This window comes from Berghia stephanieae, chromosome 4 (genome assembly GCF_034508935.2).
Source record: "Berghia stephanieae isolate SIO BIC M18660-M18661 chromosome 4, UCSD_Bste_1.3, whole genome shotgun sequence".
NCBI classification, from domain to species: domain Eukaryota; kingdom Metazoa; phylum Mollusca; class Gastropoda; order Nudibranchia; family Aeolidiidae; genus Berghia; species Berghia stephanieae.
In genome coordinates, this window is record NC_088363.1 from 24,843,005 (window position 1) to 24,864,992 (window position 21,988).

The 21,988-nt window shown below is 37.2% G+C and overlaps 1 protein-coding gene across 1 annotated transcript in view; it reads right to left on the reverse strand.

Moving 5' to 3' along the window:
* Positions 1 to 2,781: 2,781 nt before the first annotated feature.
* The window catches only part of LOC144970288 (salivary C-type lectin 2-like), a 39,129-nt gene continuing 19,922 nt past the window's right edge, over positions 2,782 to 21,988 (reverse strand). The window contains exons 4-6 of the mRNA XM_078909775.1: positions 15,915 to 16,018; positions 5,279 to 5,380; positions 2,782 to 3,502 (exon numbers count right to left, since the gene is read on the reverse strand). Of these exons, the coding sequence (XP_078765901.1) occupies positions 3,306 to 3,502; positions 5,279 to 5,380; positions 15,915 to 16,018 (403 nt within the window). The 3' untranslated portion in view covers positions 2,782 to 3,305. The remainder of the gene's footprint in view (positions 3,503 to 5,278; positions 5,381 to 15,914; positions 16,019 to 21,988) is intronic.

Consider the following 21,988-nt stretch of genomic DNA (forward strand, 5'->3'; position numbering starts at 1 on the left):
TCCACTAAAATATGGATCAGATACAAAGTGATATCTGACTGATTGATGATAAGGTGTGTAAACAAATAACTTATGATGATTCCATTCAATTTTACCATTTATCTATTCTTGAATTTCCTTAGTATGGATCAGCAGATAGAAAAATAGATAAACGTAGAGATGGCTTGATGGGTGGATGGATGGATAGATAGATAGATAGATAGATAGATAGATAGATAGATAGATAGATAGATAGATAGATTGATAGATAGATAGATAGATAGATAGATAGATAGATTGATTGATTGATAGATAGAAAGATAGATAGATAGATAGATAGATAGATAGATAGATAGATAGATAGATAGATAGATAGATAGATAGATAGATTGATTGATAGATAGATAGATAGATAGATAGATAGATAGATAGATAGATAGATAGATAGATAGATAGATAGATAGATAGATAGATAGATAGATAGATAGATAGATAGATAGATAGATAGATAGATAGATAGATAGATAGATAGATGGATTGATTGATAGATAGAAAGATAGATAGATAGATAGATAGATAGATAGATTAGATAGATAGATAGATAGATAGATAGATTGATAGATAGAAAGATAGATAGATAGATAGATAGATAGATAGATAGATAGATAGATAGATAGATAGATAGATAGATAGAGAAGTCGATCGATAAACAAAGTAATAAATAGGTACATTTATGAAAGGATTTCTGAAAGAAGATGAATAACTGTATATCTCAATACATTGATTGATAAATTCACTGATTGATTGATTGATTGATTGATTGATGATTGACTGAAATACAGACACACAAATTATATGTAGCAAAAGTAAAAAACGTTGAATGGATTGTGAGGTTATGGAGAATTTGATAGATAAGGAATGATTGGTGGGTAAACAGACAGAAAGGGGGTAGATAGATAGATAGATAGATAGATAGATAGATAGATAGATAGATAGATAGATAGATAGATAGATAGATAGATAGATAGATAGATAGATAGATAGATAGATAGATAGATAGATTAGATAGATAGATAGATAGATAGATAGATAGATAGATAGATAGATAGATAGATAGACAGATAGATAGATAGATTGATAGATAGATAGATAGATAGATAGATAGATAGATAGATAGATAGATAGATAGATAGATAGATAGATAGATAGATATATGAATGGATAGACAGATAGATAGGTATGGTTGAGGGGAATTGGCTTAGATATTGATTGATTGATTGACTGATATATAGCTTGATAGTTAGATATATATATATATATATATATATATATATATATATATATATATATATATATTATATATATGAGTGTTGGTGGGTACTCGTAGGTACGAAAGTGCTCGATAATGATGGTTAGAGCTATTATAAAATATAAATTGTTCAAAGGAGTTCAGATCTCTCTGTTTTTGGTCCTTATCCAGGGTACGTCTCCAATGAGTGATACAATTTATATTATTTATATATATATATATATTATATATATATATATATATATATATATATAGGCAAATAGATAAATAGATTGATTGATTGATTGATAGATATTCAAATTGAAATATATATATATATATATATATATATATATATATATATATATATATATATATATAAAGAGAGGGGGATGAGGGAGAGAGAGGAGGGGAGAGAGAGAGAGAGAGAGAGAGAGAGAGAGAGAGAGAGAGAGAGAGAGAGAGAGAGAGAGGTGCATAAACGCAAATGTCAAACAGAGAAGGTTCGCTTTTTATACCATGGGTTGTCATAACAGATTAAAACAAAGTGTGAGTGAAACTTTTAAAAAATCTTTTTAACGCTTGTCTACCTTTTGGCGTTATAGAAGCATAATCATTAGTTATAAGAAAAGGAGAGGTCAAATTAATGCAATGTAAAAATTTCTTGACGGATTAATAATTGTTAATTGTACATGCAAAAATGTGTTTCTTGAACAGATTTTGGACTAAAAAGGTTAATATCGTGTTGCCATATTTAGTTCTTCACCAACAATACAACCCTCACCCCTCCTTCCCATTTATAGATACTTTCAAGAGCATAATCTTTTCGGGTGTGTCCATTTCTCACTTATATAATCCTCTCCGGGCTTACTGACATTTAAGGCGATGAAAGGGATCTCCACCTGGTCCTGCCAGCTGCAATTCTTTGGGCCACATCAAGGAGTTCATATCTCTCTATTTTAGGTCCTTCTCCAGGGTACATCGCCAGGTCTCCTCGGTGTAGCCTTGCTTCCTCTATTCATCGGGTGTCCATGGCAGAGTCGTCATTGTCAGTGTTTCTTCAAGTCTGCGACAGACATACCACTCCAACCATTGCCATCTTCTGATTTTTTTTTTGTATGCATGCTTATTATGTATCATGTAGTGTCGTGATTTTTAATTTTGTTGTTTTTAAACATTTTTATATTTATTTTTATTATGTAAAGCGCCGCAGAGCACGATTGACGTGGATGTTTGGGCGCTATATAAATTCATTATTTACTTACTATTTACTACTTACTTACTTACTCATTCTGAAAGGACTCTCCAGATAGGTGTGTCCATTGCATTGGATTTAAATATGTGGAGGTGACTTTCAAAACTTGCTTGCAAAGTCACATCCAGATAGAAAATGAGTTAAAATTCTCAGGCGATCTGTTGGACACTTTAGAATCACCAGAAAAATAACTGTCTTTTTAAAACACTAAGGTATTGTTATGTAATACAAAGAAGACGTGTATTTCCTTATTTTTAAAAAAGTAGTCCTTCAGAGCCATTGGACCCATGGAGCCGGAGTTTACCCCAGTTTCTATGGCGTGAAATTGCTTGTTATCCTTTGGATAGGACGCTAGTCTATCGCAAAGTACTTTCCGCGAAATCTAACAGACTCAGCTACCCATTTCCTTATTTAAGTCACTAAATAAAGAACAAAACACTGCAGCTTTTTTTCTTCTAAATAATGAAAATATAACATTGCAGGTTTTAAAAGTCACTTCCTTATATTGTATTTCTATATATAGTCGTCATTATGCTTTTGGCACACACTATGGTAACTACATATTTAAAATACAAGATAAAGAAACAACTAGGCAATGTGGACGCTCAAAACATCTAAAATCAAATTGTTACAAGTGCTGATCAATTCGTAGATATTAAGTTGTTGTTTTTTATCACTTCTAAAATGGGTAGACCCTAAAAGCGAACCTAATCTGTTTGACAAAACCATTGAGGCTTGAAACAATTTATCATAACACATCATTATCATTAAACAATAACCATCTCATGTACTAAATCTTTTGTGATCAAAGTCACTGGTGCCGAATCCAATATGTGCAATCTTATCCGTGACGTTGGTACGACAGCAAGGCAGCTGAAGCAGCAGACAGATGAGGGTAAGAAGACCCCCAATCACTCCGAGACCAAAGAATATGCCCTTGACCTTCGTTATCGTGGTCACAGTAGAAGATTTCTTGTAATCTGTCGGAGAACAAAAAATAGTACTCTTGTAGGCAAAAATAGAAGAGAAAAAGAAAAAAAGATTGTTTTAAAATATAAACTGTCTCCCGAAACAGACGGATGCCAAGTTGAATTGAGTTGAATGTGGAAGTCCGAAAGTCACTTTAGATTATCCAAAGGACATGTTAGCTATGTAATTTATAATATTATATAATCAATAACATCACTGACGCCCATTAATTGTGCCTACCTTAATGGAATGGGTGTTAACGGTTCATTTGTAGAGATGTTATTGTAAGGGAATTGTGAGGCATTAAACAATACCGGACGAAGAACGAATTTCCGAGTGATTGGTATTGATTCGTGTTTAATCATAGGTGAGCTCGTCACGACTGTGCAACCCATTAATGATACGCCATCAAAATTGAAACTATTTTTCTATAGTTTTGATTGTAACAAAATGGACTCTTTTATTATTTTATTTTCTTTGTTATATTTCGTCGTGTTAAACTTCCTTTCGTTTTAAGTAATTCTTTATTTCTCTATTTTAGTCATCATCATCATCATTGCCTTTTTCACCCTGGGTCAAGGTATAGGCCACAGACAAACAGTTTCCATCCTTCTCTATCCTGAGCTAACTTTTTTATCTCATTCCATGTCTTACCACTTCTCTGTATATCAGCTTCTTTAATTCTTCTCCATGTTCCTCGTGGCCTTCCCCTTGATCTTCTGCCCTGAGGGTTCCAGTCCAATACTTCTTTGTTATAGTGGAGTCATTCTTTCTAAGCGTGTGTCCAATCCACCTCCATCGTCTTCTTCCTATTTTTGTACTATTGGTTTATTTTCCCCCATTGTACATAGTAGATTTTTTTTAATGAACCTGATAACCCGCAAAGTCATGTTTCTTTGATGTAATGGGGGGGGGGATGGAATTCCTACAATATATTAAGCATTACGACAATGATAAAAATTCTATAGTTGCGATTAATTATCAACCTTATAAATAATGTTTTAAAAAATGAATATTACAGCTATAAAAAAAAAGAATAAATTGACAACTACGGAACGCTTCGGGTGCATAACTCCTCTTCAGCCTCCCCAAAAACAAAAGCAGTGAAAAGGTTAATACATCAGTTTAAATGGGAACAGACGACAGAAAAGTATAAGTCACGTCTCGTCAGCAAATTCAGGATCAAAACCCTTCTTACCTTACAATTACTTTTAAATAATATTTTTCCCCGTTTCATCTACATAAAGTACGGATAATTTTAACACCAAGCCAAGTCTTAATCTATACTTTTTTTTTTTAAAGGTTGGGTGTTAACATTGTCTCTACGTCCCATGTTAAATTTTCGTCAACGAGCTCAGAATTACTGGCAAATCTAAAAATCATTAAACTATTCTTTACACATTGATATTCGGGTAACTTGCAAACTTTTCTCAAATTAAGAGTACGTCTATCGCCCGTTGACTCAAATGGTTAATTTTAGAAAATCTACTGAGGCATAATCATCGGCCCTTAATTTGACCTTGACCTTGGAAATCGGAAAGCAGTTACTGACTTTATTACCGGTACCGAGTTCATCGTTGATGGCTCGAAAAGTTTAGTCTCGATCTATGTTAACCTCAACAATACAGTGACTCAGTAATCAAAATAGACGACTGCTTGTTCGTAAAATCCATTATTCCTCTGTAAGTATGGCGGATAATCCACCAGTTAGTTAAAACAGTGTTAGAGGGGGAGGGGGGAGGTGGAAAGGGGTGAACTACATTATTAATGACCTGATGAGTACTTACATCTGTCTTCACAGAGAAAGTTCAACTGTTGTGAACAGTTGAAAGTTTCCCATTTGAAATCATCACTGCGCATGCGTACGCAATCCAGCCCGTCGTGATATCCTGTGAAGATGGAAATGTACGTAATTAAATTCGTAATATTACATCGTAATTTATTTCAGAAATTAAAGTGCACGCATCATCACTCTTGAGAAGATGTAAAAATCTTGTCATCACTTGAGATGGATTTTTGTTGCAATGGGCTCAACAACATGAACAACAGCAAACACAATTGTGATAATAATAATAATAATAATAATAATAATAATAATAATAATAATAATAATAATAACAATAATAATAATAATAATGATAATAATAATAATAATAATAATAATAATAATAATAATAATAATAATAATAATAATAATAATAATAATAATAATAATAATATATTATTACTATTATTATTATTATTATTATTATTATTATTATTATTATTATTATTGTATTATTATTATTATTATTATTATTAATTATTATTATTATTATTATTATTATTATTATTATATTATTATTATATTATTTATTATTATTATTATTATTATTATTATTATTATTATTATTATTATTATTATTATTATTATTATTATTATTATTTATATTATTATTATTATTATTATCATCATTAAATGTGATTTATTTATTTTTTTTTGGGGGGGGGTCGTATTTTTTATTTTTACTATCAATTTTTTTGTTGCTATCATTGTTTATTTGTTTGTTTATTTTTAGTTTGTTTTTTGTTTTGATTTTTGTGTGTGCCTTGTTTGTTTGTCTCTTGTCGAAGCACAAGGCCAAGGGCCAAATTTCTGCTTGTCTCCATTTATTTGACTCACCTTTTATGCTTTGCGCATAAACCGAAGTGTCTGATTGACTCAATCGATTTCTAATACAGGCTTTTTAAAACGATTTGTAAAATCTGAACCAGAATATTGAGTACAGACATAAATTGTAAGACAGGGGTCCACACTTTTTACTGTTTACTTGGTCTATGTACATGCTTCACTGAGATTATTAATCAAACATCCGAAAATATTGGTATCGATTCTGAATGTGTGCGAAATATCGATACTCTCAACCCACCAACACCCACCCACGTTCTAGGGGTGTGTCTTTTTTACGAAACCCGCCGAAACCCGCCGAAACCCGCCGAAACCCGCCGAAACCCGCCGAAACCCGCCGAAACCCGATGAAACCCGACGAATCCCGACAAAGTTATGGAAAGTAGGTGGCTGTGGGGAGTGAACCTAGAACTCAGGGAAGTGTACACCATTGGGGAGTGAACCTGGGACTGGGTTTCGGCGGGTTTCGTAAAAAAGAACCAGTGCTTTTTTACGAAACCCGCCGAAACCCGCCGAAACCCGGCGAAACCCGACAATATACAGCAAAGTTATGGGAAGTAGACAACTGTGGGGAGTGAACCCGAGACTCAGGGAAGTGTACACCAGTCGGGAGTGAACCTGAGACTAAGTTTATTGGCCGGTTTCGGCGGGTTTCGTAAAAAAGAATTAGTGCTTTATTACGAAACCCGCCGAAACCCGCCGAAACCCGACAATATCCGGCAAAGTTATGGGAGTTTGGCAACAGTGGGGGGTGATCCTGGGAGTCAGGGAATTGCACACCAGTGGGGAGTTAACCTGGGACTGTGTAAAAAGGATATCAGTGGGAAATAAACCTGGGACTAAAGGGACATGGATACCATTGAAAGTTGAAGCCGGATATGGGAATTGAGTACCAGAGGAGAATGAACCTGACACTATAGAAGGTGGGCGCCAGTGGGAGTGAACCTGGGATTCAGGGAATTGCACACCAGTGGGGAGTTAACCTGGGATTGTGTAAAAAGGATATCAGTGGAAATAAACCTGGGACTAAAGGGAGATGGATACCATTGAAAGTTGAAGCCGGATATGGGAGTTGAGTACCAGAGGAGAATGAACCTGACACTATAGAAGGTGGGCGCCAGTGGGGAGTGAACCTGGGATTCAGGGAATTGCACACCAATTGGGAGTTAACCTTGGACTGTGGGAGATGGATAACTGTGGGTATCCGAGCCGAACTATAGGAGTTGGGTGCCAGAGGAGAATGAACCTGACACTATAGAAGGTGGGCGCCAGTGGGGAGTGAACCTGGGATTCAGGGAATTGCACACCAGTGGGGATTTAACCTGGGAATATGTAAAAAGGATATCAGTGGAAAATAAACCTGGTACTAAAGGGAGATGGATACCATTAAAATTTGAAGCTTGGTATGAGAGTTTGGTACCAGAGGAGAATGAACCTGACACTAAAGGAGGTGGGCGCCAGTGGGGAGTGAACCTGGGACTATGTAAAAAGGATATCAGTGGGAAATAAACCTGGGACTAAAGGGAGATGAATACCATTGAAAGTTGAAGCCGGATATGAGAGTTTGGTACCAGAGGAGAATGAACCTGACACTATAGGAGGTGGGCGCCAGTGGGGAGTGAACCTGGGACTATGTAAAAAGGATATCAGTGGGAAATAAACCTGGGACTAAAGGGAGATGAATACCATTGAAAGTTGAAGCCGGATATGAGAGTTTGGTACCAGAGGAGAATGAACCTGACACTAAAGGAGGTGGGCGCCAGTGGGAGTGAACCTGGGACTATGTAAAAAGGATATCAGTGGGAAATAAACCTGGGACTAAAGGGAGATGAATACCATTGAAAGTTGAAGCCGGATATGAGAGTTTGGTACCAGAGGAGAATGAACCTGACACTATAGGAGGTGGGCGCCAGTGGGGAGTGAACCTGGGACTATGTAAAAAGGATATGAGTGGGAAATAAACCTGGGACTAAAGGAGAAGGATACCATTGAAAGTTGAAGCCGGATATGGGAGTTGAGTACCAGAGGAGAATGAACCTGACACTATAGGAGATGGGCGCCAGTGTGGAGTGAACCTGGGACTCAGGGAAGTGCACACCAATTTGGAGTTAACCTGGGACTGTGGGAGATGGATAACTGTGGGTATCCGAGCCGAACTATAGGAGTTGGCTACCAGAGGAGAATAAACCTGACACTATAAAAGGTGGGCGCCAGTGGGGAGTGAACCTGGGAGTCAGGGAATTGCACACCAGTGGGGAGTTAACCTGGGAATATGTATAAAGGATATCAGTAGGAAATAAATCTGGGACTAAAGGGAGATGGATACCATTGGGAGTTGAAGCCGGATTTATTTCCCACGGATATTCTTTTTTAGATATTCACAGGTTAACTCCCCACTGGTGTGCAATTCCCTGACTCCCAGGTTCACTCCCCACTGGCGCCCACCTTTTATAGTGTCAGGTTTATTCTCCTCTGGTAGCCAACTCCTATAGTTCGGCTCGGATACCCACAGTTATCCATCTCCCACAGTCCCAGGTTAACTCCAAATTGGTGTGCACTTCCCTGAGTCCCAGGTTCACTCCACACTGGCGCCCATCTCCTATAGTGTCAGGTTCATTCTCCTCTGGTACTCAACTCCCATATCCGGCTTCAACTTTCAATGGTATCCTTCTCCCTTTAGTCCCAGGTTTATTTCCCACTCATATCCTTTTTACATAGTCCCAGGTTCACTCCCCACTGGCGCCCACCTCCTATAGTGTCAGGTTCATTCTCCTCTGGTACCAAACTCTCATATCCAGCTTCAACTTTCAATGGTATTCATCTCCCTTTAGTCCCAGGTTTATTTCCCACTGATATCCTTTTTACATAGTCCCAGGTTCACTCCCCACTGGCGCCCACCTCCTTTAGTGTCAGGTTCATTCTCCTCTGGTACCAAACTCTCATACCAAGCTTCAAATTTTAATGGTATCCATCTCCCTTTAGTACCAGGTTTATTTTCCACTGATATCCTTTTTACATATTCCCAGGTTAAATCCCCACTGGTGTGCAATTCCCTGAATCCCAGGTTCACTCCCCACTGGCGCCCATCTTCTATAGTGTCAGGTTCATTCTCCTCTGGCACCCAACTCCTATAGTTCGGCTCGGATACCCACAGTTATCCATCTCCCACAGTCCAAGGTTAACTCCCAATTGGTGTGCAATTCCCTGAATCCCAGGTTCACTCCCCACTGGCGCCCACCTTCTATAGTGTCAGGTTCATTCTCCTCTGGTACTCAACTCCCATATCCGGCTTCAACTTTCAATGGTATCCATCTCCCTTTAGTCCCAGGTTTATTTCCCACTGATATCCTTTTTACACAATCCCAGGTTAACTCCCCACTGGTGTGCAATTCCCTGAATCCCAGGTTCACTCCCCACTGGCGCCCACCTTCTATAGTGTCAGGTTCATTCTCCTCTGGTACTCAATTCCCATATCCGGCTTCAACTTTCAATGGCATCCATGTCCCTTTAGTCCCAGGTTTATTTCCCACTGATATCCTTTTTACACAGTCCCAGGTTAACTCCCCACTGGTGTGCAATTCCCTGACTCCCAGGATCACCCCCCACTGTTGCCAAACTCCCATAACTTTGCCGGATATTGTCGGGTTTCGGCGGGTTTCGGCGGGTTTCGTAATAAAGCACTAATTCTTTTTTACGAAACCCGCCGAAACCGGCCGATAAACTTAGTCTCAGTTCACTCCCGACTGGTGTACACTTCCCTGAGTCTCGGGTTCACTCCCCACAGTTGTCTACTTCCCATAACTTTGCTGTATATTGTCGGGTTTCGCCGGGTTTCGGCGGGTTTCGGCGGGTTTCGTAAAAAAGCACTGGTTCTTTTTTACGAAACCCGCCGAAACCCAGTCCCAGGTTCACTCCCCAATGGTGTACACTTCCCTGAGTTCTAGGTTCACTCCCCACAGCCACCTACTTCCCATAACTTTGTCGGGATTCGTCGGGTTTCATCGGGTTTCGGCGGGTTTCGGCGGGTTTCGGCGGGTTTCGGCGGGTTTCGGCGGGTTTCGGCGGGTTTCGTAAAAAAGACACACCGCGTTCTAGTAACAGAAAAATGATATAAATGTAGTTACCCGTTAGAATTCGATAAAATTAATTATTCTTTAAATAGTTTAGATCATGCATGATTGCCATTAGATGAAAGCTAATAGGGCATTGTGTTTGCCGAGTAAAGGGATTACTCTGTACGTTGGTGCAAATAATCGACTCTCAAGCTAACGGACTTGGTTTTAGCTGTGGCTGTTAATATGACAGTCCGGGGGTCCGGTCCCGATTGTTCAGTTGATAGATTACTCGCTTCACACGCAAAGGGACCAAGACAATCCCAGGCGCAGTTGATCCCCCTGTCTACCCAGCAGTGGTTGCGTAGCTGGGACTGTTAGATTTGGCGGAAAGTACTATGCGATAGACTAGCGTCCTTTCCAAAGGATATCCAGCAATTGCAACTGTCCGTTACACGCTATAGATAAACTCCGGCTAGCTCCACGGGCCTAATTGCTCTGAATGACTACTTTTAAATGCTGTAGCTCACCATGGTCAACAACCAGGAAAACCTAGTTACGAGGATTAATACCCCATAATCAATCGATCAGTTCCGATGAATCAGCAATCATCTATCATCGATCACACCACTAGTTTTATATATTCTGACCAAACACTTTTTGTTTTCAATTTGGCAAGAAAATAAATTTCTAATTCAACTATCAATCGATTGAAATGACCCCAAACCAAACAAAATTTGTTCAACTTAAAACCCTTTGAAGTTTTAGATTTGAGACTTGGCGTTTTTAATAGATCGATATTTAAATCAAAAATTTTCTAGCTAATTCTTTCTTTTCAAAAGTGATTTTTTTTTTCAGAAAAAGGCAGTAAAGAGTCCCCTTATCTGGTAGTAAAATCAGACTGTGGCAGCCATTGTTATGCTGACGAGCCTGCTCGAGTTGAAAGGATTACGTCACATCCTATAGTGATGGTCATTGTAATAAGTAATATGAGCGTTTGCTTGTGCATTATAACAAAACGAGTGCATGACATTTGCGGCCCTCATTTCGAACTGTAGAACAAATATTACATATGCGGCACTACTGTTAACATTGGACAGCGTGGCTCAGCGGTACGTGTCTTTGCTCAGTACCCGAAAGGTACCGAGTTCGAATACCCGCTGCTTTGTGTGGCCTTGATTGAGCAAGTCACCTTGCCCTAGCTCAGTTTGCGGCGCTGTACTGCGGCTAACGCCTGGGTTATTCCAGTCTTCCCTTGATATAGATTCAAAAGACAAATTTTCCCAATGGGATGAATAAAGGGAATTTTATTTATTTATTTCATTTTTTTTATTAGCGATATTACGTTTTCGACACTGATTTTTATCATCTCTCTATACTATCAATATTAATATTATGTGAATTTTAAGAAAATATGATAAACTAATCACTGTTTTCGTTAAAATAAGATGTGAATACGTTGTAAGCGAGGTGCACAGATATGCATGCAGGTCCGACATCCGAACCCACTTGTGGGCCTAGTTTAACAATGGACAATATTTTGCGTCATTTTTTTTTTTTTAGATTCCCATTACAATAGTGAGCCCATAAGGAACTGGGTAATCAGACCTGCAAATGCGTGCACGTTGTTTGATGGTAATTTATTTTAGGATTGGTTTTTGGTTTTGGTGATCCTCATTAATTATAAATCAGTTCATAAATAGAATGTGTTTACGTTGTCATTGGTTTCAGCAGTGCTATAAAATCGTATCTACGCAGTGAATTTTTTCCAATTGAACGATTCTAGAAGGATGTCTTCGAACTTTGCAGAAACAACTTGAGCTGAACGTGAAGGCAAATCTGCCATTGCTCTCGGTGGCTTTCTCTGCAGGTTAAAGTAAATTGGCGCGACATCCAAGAATTGTCAGTACGTTAATAAATACTGCAATGTCAAAATAACGACGCTGTTTGACTGAGCTGGCTTAATAAGATATCAAGCGCATAATGGACGATGCCCCCGTTTCGAGTCGAAATTATCCCGACAACCCTTATACGTAGATTCCCTGACTACGGACAAAGATGCATATACAAGATGGAAGTCGGTTTGGTCGAATTCAATCCCTCGAGGGGTAGGGGACATAAAATCCTCGAAGGTAGGTGTTGTCAGGCTTCTCCACCAGTAAGAGGAGGCACTGGATGGTAGCGAATCGGCTTCGGTCGAGAACCTGCCTAACGACAAAATCGCTTCATCAGTGGGGACTTTCCACCTGTCCAACAGGTACTCGATGTGGGAACGAACCTGAAACCACAGAGCATCTCAGTTGAATGGTGTGTTGTGACGAAGCTTCCGGGCGGATTTGCGACGGTGCGGTAAAGAATTTGCGGGTTGGGTCGATCGTCATCACATAGTAGTGTGAGCACCATTAGAAGCTGTTGCCGTTTGACTCACCTGAAGTCATATATTACACGGTGCGACTATTCACGACTACGAAGAAGATGACAGTAAAGTACAGCATGCAACTTTAAGGCAAGCTTGTAAGAGAAAAGCCTGCATGTGTAACGCCGAGGGTCTATTTTGTTCTAACCACGTGTGCTATTCCACGGTATAAATTGTTTGGGCGATATTTTGACCGCAAGTTCACAATATCGACTATTTTCCTAGTGCTGCAAATGAAATAATATGAAAAATATGAACGAAAATCTGTGGTGTCGCAAACGACAACTTCCCAACATAACAATGGGATAAAAGGCATGTTTTGATAATGTCTCGACTGAGTGAAACTTCCATCATCCTGTGACAAATAACAAATCATCTATTTTCCATTAGGTTTAACGGCAAAACAAACCCTTTTAATTCAAATATCGATCGGTCAAAGTGACACTCACTTTATCAGAAACTCTCAAACACGACTTATTTTTTAGGTCTGGGGTTTGCGATCTTTTGACGGCTATGTGGTCTAGTGGTATGACATTCGCTTTCGGATTGGAAGGTCCTGGGTTCGAGCCTCGCGCTCCGCGCATAGTTGAGTCCTTGGAAAAGGCTCTTTACTCACATTTTCTCGCCGTACTCAGGTGTAAAATGAGTACCTGGCCGTTAACAGCGTTGTCTTTGTACGAAATATTGTAATATCGCATAACAGGCGTCATGTCCCGTACTACATGTTAAATGTTGCTGTTGATCAGAAACCCATTGTATAGCGCTTTGAGCACATTTAGTGGATATTGCCCTATATAAAGCTCATTTTTGGGTCAATTGATCGATGTTTTTGTTAAGATTTGGTCAAAAAGAGAATTTTGTATTAGATATGTTAGAACAATGCCGATTTTCTTAATGTGACTTTCGTAACATGACACCTTACCGCGTTAATATTTAGGAACCAGCAGACTACTCGGTAATAGCTACGATGAAAGTCAGTCACCGATTCTTGACCTTTTCTCGAGTTGCATTTGACAGGAATTAGTAGTAGTAGTAGTAGTAGTAGTAGTAGTAGTAGTAGTAGTAGTAGTAGTAGTAGTTGTTGTTGTTGTTGTTGTTGTTGTTGTGGTAATAGTTTGGTAGTAGTGTAGAAGTGTAGTAGTAGTAGTAGTAGTAGTAGTAGTAGTAGTAGTAGTAGTAGTAGTAGTAGTAGTAGTAGTTGTTGTTGTTGTTGTTGTTGTTGTTGTTGTGGTAATAGTAGTAGCAGTGTAGAAATGTAGTAGTAGTAGTAGTAGTAGTAGTAGTAGTAGTAGTAGTAGTAGTAGTAGTAGTAGTAGTTGTTGTTGTTGTTATTTTGTTGTTGTTGTGGTGGTAGTAGTAGTAGTAGTAGTAGTAGTAGTAGTAGTAGTAGTAGTAGTAGTATGTAGTAGTAATAGTAGTAGTATAGTAGTATAGTAGTAGTAGTAGTAGTAGTAGTAGTAGTAGTAGTAGTAGTAGTAGTAGTAGTAGTAGTAGTAGTAGTAGTAGTAGTTAGTAGTAAGTAGTAGTAGTAGTAGTAGTAGTAGTAGTAGTAGTGTAGTATAGTAAGTAGTAGTAGTAGTAGTAGTAGTAGTAGTAGTAGTAGTAGTAGTAGTAGTAGTAGTAGTAGTAGTAGTAGTAGTAGTAGTAGTAGTAGTAGTAGTAGTAGTAGTAATTGCTGTTGTTGTTGTTGTTATTGTAGTGGTTCAATGAGTAAAAGGAGGAGGAGGAGGAGAAAGAGGATGAGGGGTGGAGGAGAATGAATGATAAATACTGTAAAGGTTGTTGTGTGAGTCAATATCTCTCGCATTATTTTTTTTTTCTCCTGTCTGATTAATATTTCCTTCGCATGTTATCACACTAGAACACAATGACCTCGAGGTATAAAAAAGATCATTAAACCAAAGCTAGACCCAATCACCATCAAGGCGGTCGATATGGGTTTGATATGAACACAAGGTCACTTGAAATGAAGGATGTTATAGTGAGAGGCGAGGGGGGGGGGGGGGTAGACTAATATTCAGTCCTGTAGCGGGCAATTCTGTCGACAATCAGTTGGTTTCTCGTTTTAAAAAATCAAAGTACGAAATCCTTTAAAGCCATAAAAACCACACACTCGAAACCCATATCAGTTTCTCTAGCGTTAAACGAACATTAAAAGATTTTTTTTACTCTTTGGATCCGATGCTAGTTTATTTTTTGTAAAATATTTTCCATAAGATCTTACAGACACAGCTAGATACCCAATCACGAGAAATCTGGAGAAAAAAGTGTAAACATATGAAAAAGTACCAGACAAAGCAGAAAGAAGAGAAAAAAAAATACAAGAAAAAAAATTATCCTAAAACATCAGCCTGCCTTGACTGAGCGAGGATCGAACCTCAGACCTCAGGATTGCCGGTCATACGTACTATAATTACCCGATTGTTTGGACGAATTAATGCTAATAATTTTCACAAGGGGATGCGTACCGGCTGTGAAGAGCATCATAATAAATAAACATTTATTGAACACGAAAGGACAAGATCGAAGACATGAGTATCTAGCTCCCGGCGTGTACATATATGCAGATCTGACATCCGAACCCACTTATTACTTTAACATTGTCGTTATGGACAATATTTTGCATCATTTTTTTTTTTAGATTTCCATTACAACATTGAGCCCATAATGTAATGGGTTATCGGACCTACAAATAAATGCACGCCGGTAGCTCCATTTCATATTTTGATAATATCAAAGTAACACATTAAGAGCAGGCACGGGTGAAAGATAAAATTCTGAAACAAAAAGTGCGTTTGAAGCTGTTCTTGACAAAGCGGAGAGAAAAATGCAAGCCCATATCTCCTGGGCAAACAAACGACGCATTGAGCATTATTTAAATTGCGGAAATGCTCTATATCGACGTGTACATATATGCAGATCTGACATCGGAACCCACTTATGGGCCTAATCTAACATTGTTGTAATGAACAATATTTTGCGTTATTTTATTTTAGATTTCTATTACAACAATGAGCCCATAAGGAATTGGGCTATCAGAGCTACAAATAAGTGCACGTCGTTCTGTATAATAATCTGTCGACTTTTGACTTCCCTCATACTGATTTGAGATGGAGAATCAATACATTCTACTGTGTTTACAAAACTTCCAACAGTTCTGAAAAATAGTCACATATATCATACATCTATACATACACACACACACACACACACACACACACACACACAATATTATCTCATCGTTCTTGATAAAGTTTGTTGATCTAAAATAATCATGGTACACTCACCAGGAAATCCTGTGGCCCAATTGGAGTATTCCAGGTCTGCGGAATCAAGCCAGCTGAAATTCTTGGCAACAAAACCGTTGCCTTTCAGTCCGATCCAGAAATGACTGAATAAAAAAGAAAAGAAATATAAAAGAGAAAAATGAAATTTATGAACTCACGCGTCAACCAAAGGGATGCTAAACTTCTTGATGTTGTGGACTGTAAAAGGTAATAAACAAACAATATGAATATAACAGCTTCAATAAAAAAAAGACCCAAGCAATGGCACGTTTTGGGCTCAAAACCCTTCTTCAGTCAACAACAGTAAATAAAAATCCCCGATAAAAACACAAATTAAATTACTTAAAAATCGGGTAGACGGCGGAGAAATATTTGAACCGTCCTATCTGTAATAAGATATTGGAATAGTTAATCAGTAGTAGTAGTAGTAGTAGTAGTAGTAGTAGTAGTAGTAGTAGTAGTAGTAGTAGTAGTAGTAGTAGTAGTAGTAGTAGTAAGCCTCGCAGTCCGAATGACGTTTGCGTGGAATTGTGTGATTCAGTCTTGATCGATAAGAATTGCTGCTTTCTCCATCCAAGTTGTTAATTGTTTCCATTGGTCACGGTCCCGGGCCAGAGTTTTGAGGCTGTCAAGATCTTGTTGTGACTTTAGTACGGAGGGCACTGCACTATTTCTTAGTTCTTCAGGGATTAATTCAGCCTCATCTGAATCCAGAAATGTCTAATATGTAAGAGAGATCCTGGTTTAGGGTAGTTACTATTGATGTTGGTGGTCTCCCTAGTTAATCAGGCCAATACTTGAATTTTATTCTGTAAACACTCACGTCGTTTCAAGGAATTTCGAGGCACCTCATTTCACTTTTTTAAAACGTATGACCAATCCTCTCACAGTATACTGCCGGAGTGATGCTTGAAAATGAATTTTACACTTCCTCTGATTGATATAGAGTCCTTCAGATTTCATTAGGCCGTCCATAGAGCCGAAGTTTATCCCGGTTTCTACCGCGTGAAAAAGACAATAGCAATTTCTTACTACCCTATCAATAGGACCCAAGTCTATCACAAAGTAATTTCCGCCAGATTTTACAGACCCAGCTATCCAATCATTTCTGGGTTGACAGGGGAGTCAGACAAAAAAATCATGACTTCAGACGGATACAATCTCAATCTCTTTGCGTGCGATCGTTTGGTCAAATTGATTTAAAACTTCATAATTTTCACGTTGCTGTTTATCCCGATCTTATACCAGAAAAGCTCAGTGGATCATAATTGCAATTATATTTCTAATGGGTAAAGCTATAGAGACTAGAGCTCTAATGGGATACCCATGTTTGAAAACGATACATGAAACCAATACTTATCTAACATTAAGTAAGCAAAAAAATATCCTATATAAAACCTGTAAAATAGAGACTAAAATGTTAAGAGGTAGAAGAGCACCCGAAGTGGCTCCATTAGAATTCAAATTTGAATCTATTCTATATGTTAGTTGATAATAATAATAATAATAATAATAATAATAATAATAATAATAATAATAATAATAGATCTTTATTGTCCATAAATATGGCAATTTGTCATTTAGTTACACTTGTTATAATGTTAAACGATAACTGTAAGATTGAACAAATATTTCACTCCTATTTATTTTCTCTCTCTCTCTCTCTCTCTCTCTCTCTCTCTCTCTCTCTCTCTCTCTCTCTCTCTCTCTCCTCTCTTTCTTTCACACGTGCGATATACACAACATAAACATATTCATTTCGTTTTCAATTTGTTACGATTGTGGCAATTCGACACCAAAAATTATCATCATTATCAATTGGTCAGTTAATCTTACATTAAATAAATTAATCAGTTAATCAGTCAACGAATCAATCCTTGGTTTTTCTGTACCATATGAAATATTCAAAATTTTTATTGCTGATGGAACGAACGTTGATTTATACTTGTTAGTTCTACATTTAATCTGACAAAACCTTCTCCCACATTGTAAAAGACTAAATTCATGGTATAAAATATGTTTTTTATTGTTGGTAATTGAGAATGCTTTCCTTTCTATTGCTTTTCCATGAATTCTTTCTACTCCATCAAGAGGATGGTTTATTATTTTTGATGCCTCTTTGATAGATTTTGAAATTTTTTATTTATCTTTAAGTCGGCATCCTCCAAACCATATGGTGCAGCCAAACGCAATTACACTTTTAATCAATGAGTCATAAACTCTTAATATAGTTTTCTTCCTTACTTGAAATATTCTCAATTTCCTTAGGATGTATAATCTTTGGGCAACTTTCTTAGATATTATATTAATATGTTGAGAGAAATTGAGGGAACTATCAATGGTTATTCCTAAATATTTAAAATAGTCAACTATCTCAACATCATCTTTACCGATCGCCACACACTTTAAGTCGTTTTTATTTTTTAAACCAAACACCTGTTCTTTCGTTTTTTCAACATTTAATTCAAGCTGATTTTGTTTACACCAATCGGTGAACATATTTATTTGATAAAATCAATCCTACTCGATCTTGTTAAGAATATGATTTTTTAATAATAATAATAATAATAATAATAATAATAATAATAATAATAATAATAATAATAATAATAATAATAATAATGATAATAATAATAATAACAATAATAATATATAAGTATAGTAGTAGTAGTAGTAGTAGTAGTAGTAGTAGTAGTAGTAGTAGTAGTAATATATAATAATATAATAATAATAATAATAATAATAATAATAATAATAATAATAATAATAATAATAATAATAATAATAATAATAATAATAATAATAATAATAATAATAATAATAATAATAATAATAATAATAATAATAATAATAATGATGATGATGATGATGATGGATCGTAGTATGAAAATCGTTGTTATGATTATTAGAGGTCATTGAGAGGTCTTGGGAAAATCGTTTCGTAGTTCGTTAAATTCGTAGCTTTCACTTTCTTCCTTTTCCCTCCCATTCTTCATTCAGCTTCATTCAGCTTCTGCGTTTCTTGTATATTGTGACGGAAGCATCAGATTATTGATTTCAAACTGACAGGAGACTGCACCATTAATTACTAGCCTTGAAGGTCTCGTGTGATTAATCACTGTTAAATCGATCGGACCTGACTACACTCCCTTCTTACGCACTTCCGTGACCTAGTCACGCTTCAATGACCAACAGAAGATGCTGCCTTTCAAGGGTTAGGAAGTTGATTCTTGTTCACCCCCTTTATGATGTGACTTATTTCCTTTCCACTTTTAGTTGGAGGTTCCTTTAGCGCAGTTGTTATTAGAGCACTTGCTCCACAAAGGACCGAAGTCGATCCCCCTCTCCTCTCCCCCCCCCCCCCCTGATGTCCACCTAGCAGTGATTGGGTAGTCTGTTAGATCAGACGTAAAGTACTTCACGATCGTCAGACTGTCCTTTCCAGAGGTAGCAGCAATTCTTATTGTCCTTCTCACGTTACTGATGCTGGGATAAACTCTGGCTCCGTAAGCCTTATGCGACGTTTACAATTTATACGCAGGTCTGATAATCGAACCCAATTATGGGCCTAGTTTAAAATTGTTGTATTTTGCGTCATTTTCTGTTAAGCGTGATTTAAATGCTCAAAATTAGATCTAGTCTAGATAGACCTAGCCCGTATATAATAGACAAAAGTATGAGAACGTGTGTTTGTTTTTTTTTGTTTTTGTTTTTGTTTTTTTTGTTCTTTTTTTTGTTTTTTTTTTTTTTGGGGGGGGGGGGTATTGGTTTTGTTTTTGTTTTGTTTGTTTTGTTTTTGGTTGTTGTTTTTTTTGGGGGTTGGGGGGGGGTGAGGGGCTGTTGTTTCCTTTAGTGTTGGGGGTGTTTTGATTTGTCTTGGGGGTTGTTTTGTTTTGTATTGTTTTTTTTGGTGTGTTTTTTTCAAATATAGTAAATACTAAAATCTCCTATTTCTTGTCATTTTAAGTTCCTTATCAACATCGTCCACCTTGTCCATACCAAAACAATACCGTTTTGAGACGTTGTGTCACAATTTATCTTACAATTATTCTGGAAACAACGGCAGGATTGAAGCTTCCCATGTTTGATCAATACAGTAAGATGAGTCATTGGGAAAAGAAGACATCTAAAAGTATTCCTTTACAGTCATACGGGCCATAGAGCCGGGGTGTATCCGGTTTCTATAGCGTTAATCGAACAATGGCGAATTCCTGCTACTTTTGGAAAAGACCCGAGTCTGTGGCTGGCAAAGTACTTTCCGTTAGATCTAACAGACCCAGATATCTAATCATTGCTGTGTGGACAGGGGAAGGGGTGAGGTAAAATATCTCGACTTCAAACAGGATTGATTTCATTCCCTTTACGTGTGAAGCGTGTACTCTACCAACTGAGCTATCAGGATCCCCGAAGCTATCTAAAGGGAGCGTTTTTCACAATGGATTCAATAGCCTGATATCACCTCGCCCAGCAACGGCGAGCAGCGTGGTTCTAAACAAAACAAAAAATCGGTACTTTTTATTCTTCATGCTGGCTAGAACTTTTCACATGTCATATGATCAGAATGTATAAAAGTCAAAACATGATCATATTTATAATGTTTTTCACCTCTGGATACACTTGTATGCTTGTCGGAGAAATATTTCATAAGGGCGTCCGTCATTATTCCGATAGTTTAGAGCCAGTTACTAAGTTACTATTCGTCATTAAGAGGGAAGTGACCTCATGACTGTTGAAGCCTATTAAGGAATGGCAGACTGGCCACTTTATTAATGTCGCGTCAAAGCGCATGGAGATTAGAGTATATTTAGAGGAAACGATAAAATGTAACGTCATAAATTCCTGGTTTTGATTGGTCAAAAATTTACTGGTGAATAATTGGGCGAAACCCAACACCCTCCAAATTTAATACAACGGATAAAATTAGTGAAATCGGTGTAGTTTGGATTGAACCCACTCTTCGTGCCACCCGTTCGAGTGCTGAATCCTTTAGAACTGAGTAACTCCTAGTTATTTTTTAAATGTTTTTAGTATGTGTAACACAATTCTAAATGGCTATAGTTTTGTTGTTTGTTTGTTTTTTGTTTGTTTGTTTGTTTGTTTGTTTTTTTTTTGTTTGTTTGTTTGTTGTTGGGTTTTTTTTTAGGGGGGGGGGTTGTTGGTTTTTGTTGGTTTTTTGGTGGTTTTTTATGTTACGGGTTGATAGAAAGTTACAAATTAATTGCAAACCAATATATTATATTTTCATCTGGTAGTCTGACAGCTGTTGATATATAATGCAACAGGGATATTTAGGATTGGAAATAAAAACAATGTTGAAAAAGAATAACAATCTCTTGTTCAATATTTAATGACATGTTAAGCATGGTTAAAATAGGATGAAGGATGTCAAATAAAATTTGACAGTGTAATATTTCTAAAACGATTCAAACAATGAACGGTCCAAAACGAGCTGGTTGAGATAAAAGACGCCATTATAAAAGACAATTGACATTTCTAAAATGGTAACCACCGTCTCAAAGCGGTATTATTCCGAGGTGAACAAGATGTGAATAGGGTGATTTTAACCATGATCAATGGGTTTCACAGTCTTTCATTTATTCCTTCAATAGGCCATATTATGGAACCATATTTCCATTTCATACAGTACCCGTCGCATAAGTAATCAGTTTTGTACTAGCACTCTTACAATATCAGTCACTGCCTGTAGGCAGGTACTCATTCACACCTGATACGAGTGGCACCATGTGTTCAAAGTGCCTTACCCAAGGAAACAAGTGAAGGACAATACAATACACTTTAGAGACGATCGGTTGTAAATAATACGTGATTGAATAAGCGATCAAGCCAAATAAGGAGATAAGATCAGAAATGAAGATTTGTGAAGTAAGGTAGGGAATGTTGCGTTCATTGTCATCCTTTCTTGTCACTCACCCCGCTCAACATCGCTTGATAAAACAAGATGCATATTGAACTAAAACCGAGGCTACAAATTATATCATAATGATGTCTTTCTTAGAATTCGCATTTTGCTTTATCTAACATTGTATTCAATAACACATTAGTTATGAATGATT